General features: G+C 42.0%; 1 protein-coding gene across 1 annotated transcript in view; it reads left to right on the forward strand.

Moving 5' to 3' along the window:
• Positions 1 to 272: 272 nt before the first annotated feature.
• Positions 273 to 16,736, forward strand: part of GFRA1 (GDNF family receptor alpha 1) — a 131,995-nt gene continuing 115,531 nt past the window's right edge. The window contains exons 1-3 of the mRNA XM_054277326.1: positions 273 to 738; positions 1,843 to 2,127; positions 3,561 to 3,644. Coding sequence (XP_054133301.1) covers positions 699 to 738; positions 1,843 to 2,127; positions 3,561 to 3,644 — 409 coding nt within the window. The 5' untranslated portion in view covers positions 273 to 698. The remainder of the gene's footprint in view (positions 739 to 1,842; positions 2,128 to 3,560; positions 3,645 to 16,736) is intronic.

Raw genomic sequence — 16,736 nt, forward strand, 5'->3', positions numbered from 1 at the left:
CCCGCTCCGCCCCGGCGGCGAGCGCTCCGCGCAGCCTGCGCGCCCCGCGCACCGCCCCGGCCCCCGCGTCAATAAAGTTGCGGTCGGGGGGGTGAAGAGGCGAATTGCCCCGGGAGGGGCTCGGGAAGCCGCGGCTCGGCGCTGTCAGAGGCGCTGCCAGCGGGGCTGATCCAGCGGGGCTGATCCAGCGGGGCTGACACCAGCGGCCGGCCCCGGCTGCGCGGCCGGGGGCGGGCGGGCGCTGCGGGTCTGGTGTGTGCACCCCCTCCCGCCCCCCGTGCCTCTCGGTCCCTCCCTGGGAACAGGCGCTGCCCACCCAAGGAGGCGACCGGAGCTCCTGCCCCGCCGCCGCTCGCTCGCTCGCTCACACACATCACAGACACACACACATAAACCGTGCGTGCGCCTCTCGCTCCCGCACTGGAGTCAGCGCTTGTGCCTGCAGGTTGCTCAGACCTGAAATCTAAGGGAAAAGCTCAGCGTTTGCGTCGCTGCTCTTGCCGCCGGTGGTGGTAGCGGTGAAGAGGAGAGAGGGTTGTGGGGTTTTTTTGCTTGGTGGTTTTTTTTTTCTTCCCCCTTGAATTCAATGGATCTGAACTTGGAGCCTTTAGACCTCGGCGGTGTTGGAATATCTACATGCTGATCATCTTTGTTGTGACACATCAAGTCGTTTGGGGAAACCATCCGAAGACAGCAAGATGTTTCTCGTTCTCTTGTACTTCGCTTTGCCCTTAGTGGGTAAGTTGCTGGTGCCTGATTTCGGTCTGCACATCGCTTCGTAAAGCAAGGCATAGGGTTTATGGGACCGGGAGCCTGATGCTTGTCAGTCTATTGTTTAGGCAGAACAGTGAAGTTTCCAGTAGTTTTAATGGCTCTGCCTCACATCAGTTAGCCCGGTCTACATAAAATCTCTGTAGGTTATAGACTTCGGTACTTGCCTGTTTAGCCTCTTGTTAAATTGGGTTCTCGCAAGTTACAGGGAAACTTTTCATTTAAATAAAATAAGGCTGCCTGGGGAGGGTGGGGGATGACAAGACCAGCTGAAGGATTACATCTTCACCTGAACCTGGCAACCTGCCCGACTGGTAGTGGTTTGCAGCCCAAACTGGTTTCCTTTCCACAGGAGAGGTTTGCGTTTCCATCCGCATGTGTCTGAGGGAGCATGACTGGGGCACGATGGAGAGGAGAGAGTTAATGCAATTTGCTTTGTTCTCCTGCAAAAGCATCATACGTGGAGAGAAGTGGGGAGGGGGGGGAAGTAACAAATTCTACCTTTATGCATATAGAACAAGCAAAAATGTGCACAGCCTTTAAAAAGTGACTGACGCAAAGACAGGCTAATATCAATCAGTGAGGATACTTATCTCTCTGAGCGGGCTGTTCCTGGATGTAAGTGAAATTACAGCAAAGCTCTTGTGGAAAGTGAGGCTGAATATTTAACCCCTTAGTTAAACCCTGGAATGGAAAGCTGATTTGTTTCACCAAAATGGATCTATGGAATAACAAATGCTTGTTTTATCAGGCACATTAATCCCTCCGGGGTTTCTTTCATTTTTCTGTTTCCTCATACATCAGCCGTTAGGGTTAAAAAATACTGTTTCCTTGGACTCCCCGAAAAGTGGATCTAAGCCCATGGAAACCCTGTGTGCTTTTTCCTAAGGCGTAGCATGGAGCCAGGAGGTTTGCAAGGTGCTGCCCCCGGGGTTGGCCGCATGTGCAGCGTGAGGAGGTGCCCCGTGCCTCCCGGGTGCTGCTCAGGACCTGGGGTTCCGGGCACCCTGCTCCCCCAAAGAGCGCGGGTCGCTTTGTGTCTGCTCTCCATAGATGTACTTTTGTCCGCAGAAGTGAGCGGGCTGCCTGGAGGGGAGCGCCTGGACTGCGTGAAAGCCAGCGATCAGTGTCTGAAGGAGCAGAGCTGTAGTACTAAATTCAGGACACTGAGGCAGTGTGTAGCCGGCAAAGAGAGCAACTTCAGCCGGGCCACGGGCCTGGAGGCCAAGGACGAATGCAGGAGCGCCATGGAAGCTCTCAAGCAGAAATCCCTGTACAACTGCCGCTGCAAGAGGGGCATGAAGAAGGAGAAGAACTGCCTGCGCATTTACTGGAGCATGTACCAGAGCTTGCAGGGTACGTGGCGAACGCAGAGCCCCCAGCGCAGGGTGCGGGTGTGCGGCTGCCCCCGAGACTCGGGGGGCTCCGAGCCCGAGGCTCTGGGGCTGTGCCCGCAGCTCTGGCTGTGCCCCCGAGGTTCCGGCCGTGCCCCCGAGGCTCTGGGGCTGTGCCCCCGAGGCTCTGGGGCTGTGCCCGCGGCTGTGGGGCTGTGCCCCCGAGGTTCTGGCTGTGCCCGCAGCTCTGGCTGTGCCCGAGGCTCTGGGGCTGTGCCCGCGGCTGTGGGGCTGTGCCCCCGAGGTTCTGGCTGTGCCCGCAGCTCTGGCTGTGCCCGAGGCTCTGGGGCTGTGCCCGAGGTTCCGGCCGTGCCCGCAGCTGCCGCCCCTGGAGCCCCGCGCAGCTGCGGCTCCGCTGCTGGGCTGCCAAAGCCACAGCCAGAGCTTCCTCCGGGGACCCAGTGACCTGCCTAAACCGCAGGCAAAGATAGGGGCACGAGCATCACAAAAACAGTCATTTGGAGACATTCTCCTAATCATGTTAAAACTCCGTAATTAGGACTCACCTAACAGGACAGTGGGACTAGTTTCTTAGCCTTTTTGCTGAAAGTTAAATATAATGTGAGGGAAGATTGTTTTAAGTTTATGTTCTCCTTTCCTGTATTTACTAGCAGTATTCCCAGAGGCAGAAAGAACCCCAAAGTTTATGGTTCCTACAGCATGTAGATGGGCCACTTAGAAGAGATATGGCAGTGATTGACTCAGGACTGCTCTGTTACTCATATTCATAAGGCAGATTTCTCTGATGTCTCTCACAGTCAGGTCTTCATATGAGAGACATCATTTTTAGTCTTGTCTTGCTGTGGCCCTGGAGTTGAAGGTACAACCTCTCACTTCAGTGTGCTCCCCTTGTAACTTTTTTTTTTAAGTTGCTTCTGCAAAAAGGGAAAGAATCCCTTTCTGTTCATTTATCCATATGTTTTAATGAGTCCATATATATTTTTTTGCTAAAGGTAATAACAGACGTTTTCTACATCATAAAAAGTTTCTCTTCAGCAGCATCTTGTCAGCAGTGTTTCATAGCAGAGATGCTAGTTTTTGGCTGTTAGCTGAGCTTCTCTAAAAAAGAGCTCTGCTGTTATGGTGAATGAAGAGGAGCATCCTTGCTGCAGCTTCTCTCCTGCTGGCATGAGATGGGACAGTCCCTGTGATGTCACAGGCTGTCTGCAAATTATGACCTTACCCAGGGAGGAGGGAGAGAAGAGCTGAAGTGACAGGGATAAACAATTAGCTTCTTTCAGGTGTTTTTAGAGGTAATTATTTGAGAAGAAGTAGCCATATAAACTTTTTAAAAGGATTAAAGGGGAGTACTTTTCACTGTTATGGATTGAAAATAAAAAATCTTATCCTGAATTAATGTGTAAGAAAAACATCCAAATATTTTTTTGTCCTTAGGAAATGACTTGCTTGAAGATTCCCCTTATGAGCCAGTTAACAGCAGACTATCAGACATATTCAGGCTAGCACCAATGGTATCAGGTAAGCAGACTTAAAATTCTTTAACTGACACATGATTTTGTAATTGAATTATGGAACTTTCAAGCTGTACTCATAAATAAAAAGAAATTATAATGGCTTCCTGGGTTTAGGAAGCTCATGATATAGTTGCACAAAAGAAAAGACTAATTGGTTTTGAAATGAAAGAATGCTTGGCAGGATGGCAATTTGTATTCTTTTTGAGTCATTCTTGACAATAAATGCTAAATTTTCCTGTAGGTGGCAATCTGATTCCCTGCGTTCCCAATTTACAAATCAGTTCCTTTTTGGGAATTTGGTCAGTGCAAGTTACCTCCTATTGACATTACAGAAGATCAGAAGATAGATCTTTCAAATGCTTGCATAAGGGAATGCTTTATAGTTTCATACAGTTTTTTAAAAAAAGAAAATTCAGAATTAAAGGTTGTCGTCTTTTCTGGAACTGCTGCCTTTTTAAAGAGCCTATTCACGACTTCCTCCTTTTTCTGTTTTTTCTTGTTGCTGTGTGGCTGCCTTTCAGAACTTTTTTGTGCTATTTTGAATATGTTGCATGGGTATTAAACAATGATGTTGGTTCTTTACCAGCCGAAGTTGTTCTCATGTGAGGTCACATTTACTGAAAAGGTGTTTTTTTGGGAGCATTCACTGGGGTTACAGATTGGAATTGCATTTCTTTTTAGGAGCTTCAAAAAGTCTTTTTTGAGGATGCAGTCTGTGCTGTGGATTTTTATTTGTTTAGCTGCATAAAACATGTCAAATGTGCACATGTTGGACAGTTAAGTTGGACAGTGCTGGAGCTCTGCTTAAATGACGTGATATGGATGAGCATTAGGAGATGCCTCTTTAAAAGAAAGGGGGGAAAAAAAGACCAAAGAGAGTGGCTTGACCAATTTTCAGATGTACTTACACTTTTTAGGACTCAAAGTCCCATTAAAAGCCAGGGGTACTTAGGTTGTTAAGTATTTAATGGTACAGATTTTCAAAGGCATATAGACATATAAAATGTAGATAACTGCCCACTGGGATTTTCAAAAAGGACTAAGTGATTTAAATAGGCGTTAGATGCCCAGGCAGTTTTGAAAATTTTAAGTGCTTAATGCATCTTTAGGTATCTTAATGCCTTTGAAAATCGTCCCTTTAGTCATTTTTCAATATGTGACTTCAGATCCTTATCCCATACATCTTTTGAAAGCATTGTCTTGTCCTGTTTGGTGAGCAAGCCTGTTGGAGAAATGGTAGAGAGCAAAGATAAATGTCTGAAAAATCTTTATTTCGTTTATTTTTTATTGCTTAAAACTCCAACTTAATATAAAACCAAGACAAAATCAGTGCAGAGGAGTTCTGGGCTGTTTTCTTAAAGTTTATGATCAGCCTACCTGGGGCCAGATTCTAACATATCTCAGCAGTTTTGTGATCTCCAGAGGAATATCCTATCTGCATTCTGCCTTTCTGTTGTTTTTTTTTTTTTTTTTAGGGTCCCGATTTACTTGCAGAATAATTACCTTAAAAATGTAATTTTTATGCACCTATTCAGAACAACAATGAAGTAAGATATAGCTGCCAACAGATGATGTCCATCTTACCAAAGTTAGGACTCATCCCATGTTTTCAGTTCACCCCAAATTGCTGCTCCCTTGGTCAAAAATTTCAGGTTTACAAGGATGGGAGGCCTAGAATTCATAGTGAGCAACAAACAAAAGTTGTCATCTAGAGGAAAACCACCAGTATTTGAAAGTATTGTCAGCTGAAAGAAAAAGATTAGCAAAAGCATTTTTCTTATTGTCATGGTTACTATTGCATTACATTCTTTAAAGCTCCTTAGCCTTACAGGTTTTTTGCAGAGCTCTGCAAATACAGCAGAACTTCATAAAATTTGATTAAAACAAACAAAACAATCCCTGTACAAGTAGTGTTGGCAGGGGTTTCATAACTGGTGTTCTGCTAATGTGGACATTGTGTTTATAGATGTTGCTGCAGTGTTCACTCCCATTAGTTCTGTGTAATTAAAAACAGCAATTAACTCTTTCCTACCACAAAATCCATTATGTGGTCCTATAGTATTACTTGGACTTATATCAAGGGTAATGTCTTTGCCACCTTTTGTATTTATTTTTGTGGTAGTGTAGAAAATCACAGTAGTTTTCTTTTGTGCTATGTAAAAGGGGAAAGCATTGGCTGAGATGACTGTTTTGTGTCAGATATGTACACTTTTGTAGTGTACATAAGCCTACAAAATGAAGGACAGTTTTTAAAACCAGTTAAAGTTGATGTAATTCTCTTCTGATGTTTAAAATTGCTTTCCCTACGGAGACAAGACACCACATTCTCTTCAATTCAAGCATCAATATGTTGATTTAGGAGAAAAATCAGGAATATATGGCTAAACCTGTTACTGATCGAGTCTTCCTAGTTGAAAGACTGGGCTGTCTTGTTTTTTTGTTTTGGGCATATCTAGGTTTGAATGTTTTTTTAACTACCATGTCAGATGTGGTAGTTCTGCCTCAAGGGTGTGAATTTCTTCCTGTTAAGCAGCTCTTGAAATTGCTGAAGACTTGTGTGTTAGTTTTGGAGGGTAACAGATTTGGGTTAGCTATTATGATGTAAAGATTTTGCTTAAACAGACATTTTTGCTTGAACCTTTGCAACTTTTGAGAGGTGAAAACATTTTAAGGCCATTGACTTCTGTCACAACTACAGTAAATGCAAAATCTGTTGACTGGATTTCAGAATTGAGTTTCACACTACATTAAGGGGTGATGCTTGAATTAGTAACTTCTTAAAGCTGTCTGGCTTTTTACTACCTGGAGAACATTTTGCCTCTTAAATTTGAATTGCAGTTGACATTGAGCTTTGCCTCTGGAAGATATGTTATTATTTTGGTATTAGGTGATACAGTATAGTGGTCAGCTCAGGCACCTTGTAAGAAAATATCTTGCATAAAAAATGTAGCTGTACATATCTGCAGAAATATTTAACAAAGTAATGTTTCTGAAATGTCTCATTCACTTCAGCAGAAAAGAGAGAGCCACTCTATCTGAATAAAATGCCTTAAGCCATGTCTGTGAAGTGGTGTAAATAGAATTCTCAGTGTTAAAAAGAGTTGGCTATTTAGATCAATGTATTTAGGGTGACAAAATCCTCTCCTCCCATGGATTCACTTCTGAGTTGCCTAGTTGTTCATAGGCTTATTATTCCATTGTTCAGCTCTGTGAATCTTCTTTCTTTTACATTCATTATGTTTAGAAATAATCTTAAAAGAACAGGCTGCATGAATCAGAACATTTGTTAAAACACAGAGTGTTTGCTGTTAATCTGTGGGGAATTGGTTGGTTACATGCTGCTGGTTAGGCCTTGTTTCTACTTGCTAAAGCACAGGACTGGTAGAAATTAATTATTTTGCCACTATTCTTAGTGTAGTAAACAGGTTTTTCAGAGTTCCTTTTGCATCATTAGCAGATCAGAGAAAGAAAATGGCTCATCTGATTTTATGTCAAAGAGAGTGTTTGTTCTGGTTCTGCTGTTCTCATGAGAGGCTGTCTGATCTAAAAAATTTGGGAATCTTTTGCTGTAGAAGATGTGGAAGCTTATATTTAGAAAAGGGTGTATTTTGTGTTTGTTATAGTAAACTTCTAAATTAAAACCAAGAATTCAGTAGGTAGCACAGCCTGTTGGGCTTCTTCGTGGAGTGTATCATTCCCTGTTAGAGCTCAGCACATGAAGGTACCAGCTTTGGTTTGCCCACTGAATAAGCTGTAAGTGCAGACAGGAGCAGTTATGGTCAGTAAGGTGGCTTTTTATTGTGTGGAAAAAGTTGAGACTATGAAGTCAGCAGTGCTGGGATCCCAGGAGCGAGTGTGTGTGTGCTGGTGGCTGTTGGACTCTTTCTGTGGGATGCACAAGGATGGCTCTGGGTCTCCCTCTAGCATCTCTCCCTTGCTCAAAAGGAGAGTAGGTTGATCAATGGTTTACCTAACTTCCTTTGAGTTTTTCAAAGTCTTTTAGGCATCTTGTATAATTTATTCACAAATCACAAATTTGATTGTGGGGAAAGAATGAATCCCGTGTGCAAAACACCTTACTGAGGATGGGACAGACTTTTCCCTCTCCCCAGCATAAAACCTGCTCTGAGGATTGATGGCACCTATTTGCCCCCTCCCCATTATATTTTTCTTCTCAGGGCTGGGGTAGGGACATCACTGACAATGAACTGCTGGTGTTTCCTTGGAAAAGTGTCCAGCAGCAGAGGTGGAGGAGGAATGTTGGGGCTTTTCAATCTGAATCCCCACAATGCAGAGAAACAGAACTTCCTTCTCTGTGTGCTTCTCCTTGTACCTTCTCCTCCTGCTATTGAGTTAGAACAAGCTGTGTCATAGTGAATTAATATCCCTAAAACTTTCATTACCCCCAAAACTCTTTAAATCAAGAATGGAAGGTTTCCCTGTTCAGTTTTGGAATTCTTGATCTGATGTGAGAGCTGTGCTCTGGGTAACAAGTCCATGACACTTTAATTATTATTTAATTATTTTTTTCCTACCTAGTAAGTGACTTTTTATTTGTTGAATCCTTGTATGGCCCTTTTTATATTGTTTATAAAAAATGTAAGTTAGAATCTCTCTGCTAGCCAAGAGATTCACTGCTTTTTCCTTTTGGGGTTTGTGCCATGTGAATTAGTGGCTTTTCCAATGAATTAATACTGTATGACATCTCCAATTCCTGTTGCCTGAGGCCTCTAATCCTGTTTCTGTTCCTAAATCTGCATGTATTTCAAATGCCATGTATTTTTCTAATTTAACACTATGTCTTTTTGTGAAATTTCTGTAAGATTATAGGAGCTGCCACTTTTCTACAAAAGCAGTTCTAAAATATTTTTAATTTAAAAATATATTTTAAAATGTTGATTTCTGTTGACTCTCTGCAATGCTTTTTTTAGCTCTTACCCGCCATATCATTACTGCTGAGTTGAAAAAGTTGAGTTGCCTCATGTTAGTTACCTTGTGCATACACCCGAGTTCACAAACAATAAACCAGATCTTGTTAGGCTAATAGGAGTCCTGCAATCTGATTCTGTTCCCACTGAAGTAAGCATAACATATCAAAATTTTATTTCATTATGATGCATTCTGTTTCCTGTTGTATTTTTTTTGGCTTAGTTGTGGTTTTCTGATATGAGGTCAAGCTCTCTGATAATAGAAAGGTAAAAACTTCTTATACTTAGCCTACATTGTTACACACATAACTGTATTTTAAAATAATAGCCCTTGAACCAATATTTAACGCTGGTTTTACACAAAACCAGTCTGTCTATTTTTCATCAGTGAGAATTTGGTCCTGTTACAAGAAGACAAACTAACAGACAAACCAGGCACCTATTTTAGCTGTGTTTAAGAGAATGAAAATAGTTTGACAAAAATAAATCTAAGCGTGTACAATGTTTGTGCTGTTTGACATTTCTGAGTGCAGATTTTCTTTGCAGAGAGGCTGAGTTCCAGGCAGATAACAAGTTATCAAGGGTGCATAGATACCAGTTCCTGATTTCCACTTCTGCATTTTTATAATCAGATTGGGCTTCACACAAAAGAAAATCACTTTGGTGACTGCTGGCTTGCAGGAACTCTTTGAATATCCTGTTTTCTGCATTTCTTGAAGCTAGATTTGATTATGAGAGGGGAATTAAGTACCTTGCTGAAGTAACTGATTGGCTGGCCTATAAAGGCAGTGCCTTCACTCTTTACCTTCTGCAGGCCTTGAAAATAGGAGTATGTAAATACTCTCAGTTCCTTGGTCAGATTATTGGAACCTTTTTGCTAATTTCTTTGAAGAGCTGTAAAACAGAAGATAAGGTCTTGGTTCCTCAAGTACTTAAAATGCACAGCTTTGAGCAAATGTATTGTTTCTGCTTGTCTTGTTAGTCTAGACAGGCTTTGTCAACCTGTTTTAACATGGGATACAAGATGAAATCCATTCCATGGAAGGAGGAAATACCTGATTGAACACGAAGCATTTATGCATTATTCTGCCTCTCCTTTAATGCCAGGAGTAGTAAGGGAATAGTTAGGAGTCTTGAAGGAAACTCAGTGTTGGGCAGTATTTTCCTGAAGCCTCAAAGGGAGGTGTTTGGGTATAGCTGGTTAAACAAGCCTGACCATTTGTTAATAAAGTACCTACCTTATTACCAAATATATATAATGTATGCAGTAAATCACATATTTTCTACAGTAACATCCTTGGAGAATGGAACTGCCATCCCTTAATCTGCATCTTTGCAGGAAAGCCTCACTTATGGTGTGGTGGGTCAGATATTAAATGAACATATATGTAGATATATTTTTTGGCAGCAAACTGTGTATTCTTGCTGGCCAAGAACAGGCCAGCTTTCTGGTTCACTTAAGGGGCACTTGAGTTTCTCTGAAAGAGGAGCAAGGGGCAGAGGAGCTGCCAGTGGTGTTGGTGTGATTATGAGGAGAGATCAGGTTGCTGAGGAGGGAAGCAGAATGAGGTTATATCTGTTGAGGGAGGCAGCAGCACTCCAGGGGTGCAGTGAGCAGGAGCAGGCAGGGGCTGCTGAGCCCCTCAGGCACACAGGGCTGGCTGGGTTCCCTGTCCTGTCTGCAGGTGTCTGCAGACTGCTGTGTCTCAGGGTGAGGGGTGGCACACACTGAGCCTGCTGATGGAGCAGCTGCATGATGAGAGTGAGCAGAAGCTGCTTGGTTCATGTGGTGACCCCACTGCTGTCACTGGTTGAGTGGTAAAGGTGGTGTGAGGGTGGAAGAGAGGGCTGCACTGAGTGGGCAGATTTCTATGGCAGCCTTCCTTGCAGGGCTTCCAAAATGCCTTGTGTGAAAGCAGTTTTCCCTGGTGAAACCAAAAGAACAGCATCCTGCAGCTTTCTGTCTCTTGATGGCACAGCAAGGTGCAGTTTATGGCAGGTGTTCTGCACGCTGGCTCTTTACATATGAAGATATTTTTAAACTTTTTTTTTTAATAACCCTATTTGTATTGGACTCTCAGAGATATCTTTGACGATCCTGGAGAAGTCAATGCCTTCTGTCAGAAGTTGACAGTATGTTAAAAATGCTAAGAGTAAAATGCCTGTGTGTGATGAAATAATGATTTCTGGATTGCAAGGCAGATACTTATTTATGATAAGTATCTAACATTTTTTTTTTAACTTGCAAATTATATTGTTTTAACCTTAGAAAGGAATGTGTTTACAGCTTTGATTTTTAGAAATGTGACTGGTTTTGTTCATGAAATGTAATTCTGTAATTTATGTTATTTTTGGTAGTATTTTTATATTCTTGCATTTTCCATGGATGAAACTAATGCAGCAATAATGCTGTCAGTATAGTTACAGCATTACCACAATTAAGCTATTTTTGGAACTGTTCTTTAGTTGCTGCAATGCTTTGACAATTTTTCCAAGAGTCAGGCTATTGTCCTGTACAATCTGCACTCAGCTTGAAATTTAACATGAGAGAGGCATGACACAAAGTGTAATGGCATAGAGATAGCTCTTGCTGCATAGAAATTTGCAGAAATGATAGGCTGTAAAGAGACTTGAAGGTATCAAACAATTTGAATAGAAACCCATAAATAAAGATGAATTTCTGCATTCAGTGGTTATATGATTTTATCGCTTTCTGATGTCCATAAAATACATCTTCCCATTAGCATTTTGTCATGCAGCTGATGAGGTTCAGAAGCGTTAAAAACTTCCGTGCTCTTCCTTTTAAATGCTGCGCCCTAAATTCAGTACTAAACCCAGAAATGGCTGTTTCCTCATTCCTCCTCTGCTGAAGACAGCACAAGGATTCTTCCTGCTCCCCAGCCCCACAGCCTCCATCCCAGTGCAGGTGTTTCTTGGGTTTAGCCCTGGCTCATGTTAAGCACTGCTGCTGCCCTCAGCTGAGAGCCCCAGCTCTCTCCTGCCTTGATGTACCTTCACCATGCACTGCCTTCCCTTCTTGGATTGTGGACTTTCCTCTCTCTTTGTAACTCCCCCACCAAATCCCCTCCAGCTGCAGGGGCTCCAGGGGTTTCATTCTCTGTTACTGCAGCTCTGCTTTCCTCTTTGCTGCTCCTCAGCAATCTGGCTGCACTTTTCCCCATCCCTTTTGTGACATGGGTTGTCACCAAGCAAGCGTGTTCCTCTGCCTTTCCCCTGCTCCTCAGCTCTGTCCCACGTCTCTGCCCTGCAGGGCAGCAGGTGCTGCAGCTGCCTGGGCGTTTCACCTGTGCTGGAGGACTCTGGGTCCCCACTCCCTCTTGGGATGGCTCAGAGCCAGAGCCATGCCTGCCTTGTCAGGTCTACTCAGGTCTAAAAATTGTGGGTTTTTTCATAAAATTTGTAAGAACTTCATATGCATTGCTCTGTCAGATTTGTTCAAGTATGTCCTATGGGTTAAGAAATCACTGGGAGCTGCAAGGTGTAAAGAAGATAGAGACTGGTATTTAATTTACTTAGATTTCCTTGAAAAATTATGATTTAAAAAAGCAAATACAGCTCCTGTCATATCCCTAAGCATTAGACTGTGACATATCTCATCTTATCCTGGTCTCATAAAACATCTAGTGTGTCATGCAAGTGATATAAATAAACATGCAGCGGACTTGAAACATACAGGCAATTAAGTGCAGTTGATGGCTGGAAGTTGTGTGAGATAATTGAGCATCTCAGGATTCTCTGAATGGGAAATAACTCATCATTTAGGTTAGCTGGCATGCAGATTATTTATTCAGATTTAGAAATGAAGCAGGAAAGAAAGGAGCCATCCAAAAGCTGTTATATATGAACACATGTATTGCATTTGACTGTTTGGATGATACCACATTGTGTTTACAAATGACTCTGCACTTTGTAGAGTCATCTTCTTTTCCAGATGGAATATTTTTAGGATGAATGATTAAGTTTTGCTGATGTTTGTTGTCACAAGGCCATAAACAAAGTTAAGTAAGACAACACTAGCATTTGGTAGTAGCTCCAAAGAATTCTTGCCTCTTGTAAATAGAGTGGAATGTATTCTCCACAGCAGTGGCTTTGCATTAATGAATGCTTAAGCAGCAGATTAAAATTTCTGTATAAAAAAATAGGTTAGGATTATATAATAACACAAGTCTGGCATATTAATAACAGTAAAGATGATTTTATTGAGCAGATTAGGTGCGATTAAATCTCAACTACAGAATATTTAAATACAATACCAGATCAAAACTCAGTCCCTGCAGCTTTACTTGCTTTCCTTCACACCTACAGGATCAGCACCTGACAGCAAAGTAAATTATAATTTTTATTGTTGTTCATTTTCTATTGCCACGGGAATGTACATCATGTTATCCATTAGGCCCTAGACAGACATGTCTTTTCTCCACATACACAGTTATGAAACAAGACATGATTGAAGACAGCAAGGTGTCAGCTGTATTTGAAATTCTATTAGAAATTGATGAATTTGCTTGTCAGATTTCTTTAAAGGATTGCATGGGTAAGAACTGCCTATAGTGTTCTCATAAAAAAAAAAGTCATGGAAATTACAGCTTTAAAATCAACCCATATAGACTGAGAAATGGTGTCAGTTCTTTCTCTCGTAAGCTATTACTTAATTTTAGTCTCCTAAACAGTGAAATTGAGACACAAACTTGCAGTGGTTGATAACACTCATGACCTGATGAAGTAAACTGATTTGATCCTCTGAGAGGTCAAACTGTGTGTGTTTCTAAGCAAACATTCCCCAAGGCTGCTGATGTGTGAGATGTCTCTTCCCCTTGCCAAACATCCCACCTTTGCAAGAGAAAATTAAAGAAGACTTGCAAAGAAATGTGGTGTGTTAGTGTATAAATCTTGTCTATAAATTGCTGTGAGAATTGTTGAACACAGTGTTTGATGATGTGTTTGGGTGTTTTTTTTAATTTTTGCACATTTTAAAAATACCTAGACAGCTCTTTTTGGGTTGGGTAGAAAGTAAATGTATTAACTCTAGCTGTGTTAATGTTTAGAGAGAAAGGCATACAGCGTTTTTGAATTTGGTAAATAGAAATACTTGAATCTGACTTGAGGCTGCACTTAGTTTTTTAATATATTTCTGCTGTATAAGTAAAAATATCTTATCTGCATGCCCTTGACCTTTCTCTGAGAGCTGTGAGAAGATTCAAAAGCATAAATGAGAATAAATTTAGTATTTTCCTATTTGAAGAAAAACAGTGCCACATGCCTTAGCTCTCTGCAGACTGGGGCTGTCAGTCCTGCATGGCCAGCGTGGCAGACCAGAGCAGGGAGCCCTGGAAAAGGAAAGCAGTTCATTTTCCGTTCCTTGCTCAGTCCTCCTCCTCCTTGCAGGAGGTGCCAATTACAAAAAGGATTTCTGTAGCTCAGTTCTCTCTCCCTGAACGTTGCTCTTCCTCCCCAGCTTGTTGTGTGTAGCTCCCCATGCAGCTGTGGAAGTCCTCTCAAGTAATTTCCCTCTGTGTTTGAACTGGTGACTCAGAGGTGAGGCTGTCAGTATATTAAAGACATCCTTAATGGCATAACTACAAAACAGTGAATAACTGTGTTGCTTGAGCTTAATGTTTTTATTTATTTATTGAAAACGTGTTGGCATTTGAGTATCCCAGATGTCGCAGGGATATTGCTGAAGGCAGGTGGCTTGTTGTGACACCACTGCAGGCAGCCACTCTGCCCTGCTCTTACCTGCTGTAAATCACTCACTTAGCAGGGCACAGAATGGGTGCACTTGTGGAGCTGTCATTTCTGGGCTTAGGTACTGCATTGCTGGGCAGTAATTACACACTCTGATAGTAGCTTTCATTTATGCTAATTGCAAGTAAGCTTATAAACCCCTCAGATTATTAAAAAGAGATTTATCTCCTTCCTGTGGCGTTAAGTCAAGGATTTAAATGTTGCAAACTTTTGGTCCTGCTTTAAGGAGGAAAATGTCACCGTAAGAATCTTCTCGATATCAACACTTTGTCAGGCTAAGAAAACAGGAAACCTGATGCTGTTTTGCCTTTCAAGGTTGTGTTTGTAGCATTGCAACTGTATATACTGATTTTAATAATTATTTTTTTTTAACTCAGTGTTTTAAATACGTATTTAATCCTACATAGACATAATAAAATTAAAATCATACTTAAAAGGTAATCAATAAGTGACTATAGCTAGGACACTAACAGGGGGCAGGAGTAATTGATCTCAAATATTTTCTCTAGAGCTGTTTCTAGTAAGATCTTCAGAAAAAAAACCATCACTGATTTCTGTAATTCGGGCAGTATGCAATATCTATTGTAGACTGTGAGGAGAAATGTAATTTACAAGTTACAGAATGAATTATTCCGTTATAAAAAGAATAATGTAGAGCCAACAGTTAGCTCCCCTTGAGCAGTGATGCCTGCTAATTGAAGGACTGCATTGTAAGAGTCAATATTCAGGCTTGTAGTGTACTCAAAGTGTCTAGTTCCTGTCTTCAGCCAGCCTGAGAAATGCAGTAAGTAATTCTGGAGCTGTGGTGAGCAGAGCTGCTGCCCATTGCAGCTGTCAGAATGGGAGATGGGCAAAGTGCTTGCAGCAGATAGATGGCTCCTCTGTCTCCTGAGCAGGTTGTTCTTCTTCTGTGGAAAAGTGTTGCCAATAGATTAGGGTGACAATTCATAATGTTCCTAAGCACAAATGCTCCGTGTTGAACAAGATCACACTGTCAAGGAGTGTGTCAGAGAGAATTAAGGTTTAGAACTTATCCTTCCTCGTGCCTTTCAGAATTTTGAAGGTCTTTCTAATATTTGAAAAATGTTCAAACTCAGAAAACGTTGGTACTTCAGAGTATTACTTTACAAATCAGCTTTTCCCCAGATTGTAGCTGAGTGCAGTGGTCTAATTCTTGGTACTGACTTTCTGTTGTGTGAAATGATCCAATTGCAGCAAAGTATTTTAATAAAATTCTAGAAATTACTGTGCATATTTGGAATGATTTATTATACTACAACAGGAAAGCTAGAAAGGTTTTTTTTTTTTTAAATGGTGTTAACTTCTCAGATGTGTACTATTAAGGTGTAATAAATGTATTATTTTGTTGATTTTTACAGAGTGGTAAAAGTACTAAAATACATCTCTAAATCACTCTACAGCTGCTTTCAGAGACAAGGTTTTGGCTAGCTGCCCAAAGTGCTGTACAAAGTGGTATTTGGGAGGAAGAAAAGGTTTCTTTAAAGTATTTTTACCACTGGGGGACTCCTGCTGTTCACATTTCTGTATGGTTTGAAGCATCCCTGATTTGTCTGAAATGATTGAGTTCACCTGAAAGGTGGGGAGGGATGTGTGTGCTGGTATTTGCTGTGGAAGATCATGGTCATTTTAATTGTCAAAGGAAGTGTTTATCCATTTTACATTATATACCCAGGTTGTTGCTCTTTGCATCCAGCCGCAGCTTGAGAAGCTGTGAGGTTTGCAGAGAATGTGGCTGAGTTCATTCTCTGGACTGTTTCATCCTTAGTTGTTTTAAGACTTGAGTGAGTAGGTGCTGACAGGACTCGAGGTTTTTTCATATGAAATGTAAAAGCAGAGCTAATGTATATTTGGCAGACACAAGAACTTCGAGGTCAGCAGAGTTAAAGCTTTAGCTTTTTCTCTCCTGTACAAGTTCCTTTCTGATGCTGGCTTGAAATGGAATTCTAGCACTCCTTTTCCAGGATGAGGTATCACAGGATCTGCGGAATTGGAAGGGACTCACAGGGATCGAGTCCAACTCCTGACCCTGCACAGGGCAAGCCCAAGGATCCCACCGTGTGCCCAGGAGTGTTGTACAAATAATTCTTGCTCTGTCAGGCTTGGTGCTGTGTCCACTGCCCTGGGGAGCCTGTTCAATGCCCAACCACCCTCTGGGGCAAGAACCTTTTTCCAATACCCCACCTAAACCTCCCCTGACACAACTTGAGGCCATTCTCATGAACCAGTGACCCTGACTTTAGCTCAGTGGGTCAGAGCATGGTGTTACCAACACCAAAGGTTGTGGGTTTGATCTCTGTATGGGTCATTCACTTAAGAATCAGACTTGATGCTCTTGGGTCCCTTGCAACTCAGAATATTCAGTGAAATGCTGTACCAGTGAC

The sequence above is a fragment of the Melozone crissalis genome, unplaced genomic scaffold (genome assembly GCF_028551555.1).
Source record: "Melozone crissalis strain CALT ecotype California unplaced genomic scaffold, PUWL_Pcris_2 ptg000019l_1, whole genome shotgun sequence".
Taxonomy (NCBI): Eukaryota; Metazoa; Chordata; class Aves; order Passeriformes; family Passerellidae; genus Melozone; species Melozone crissalis.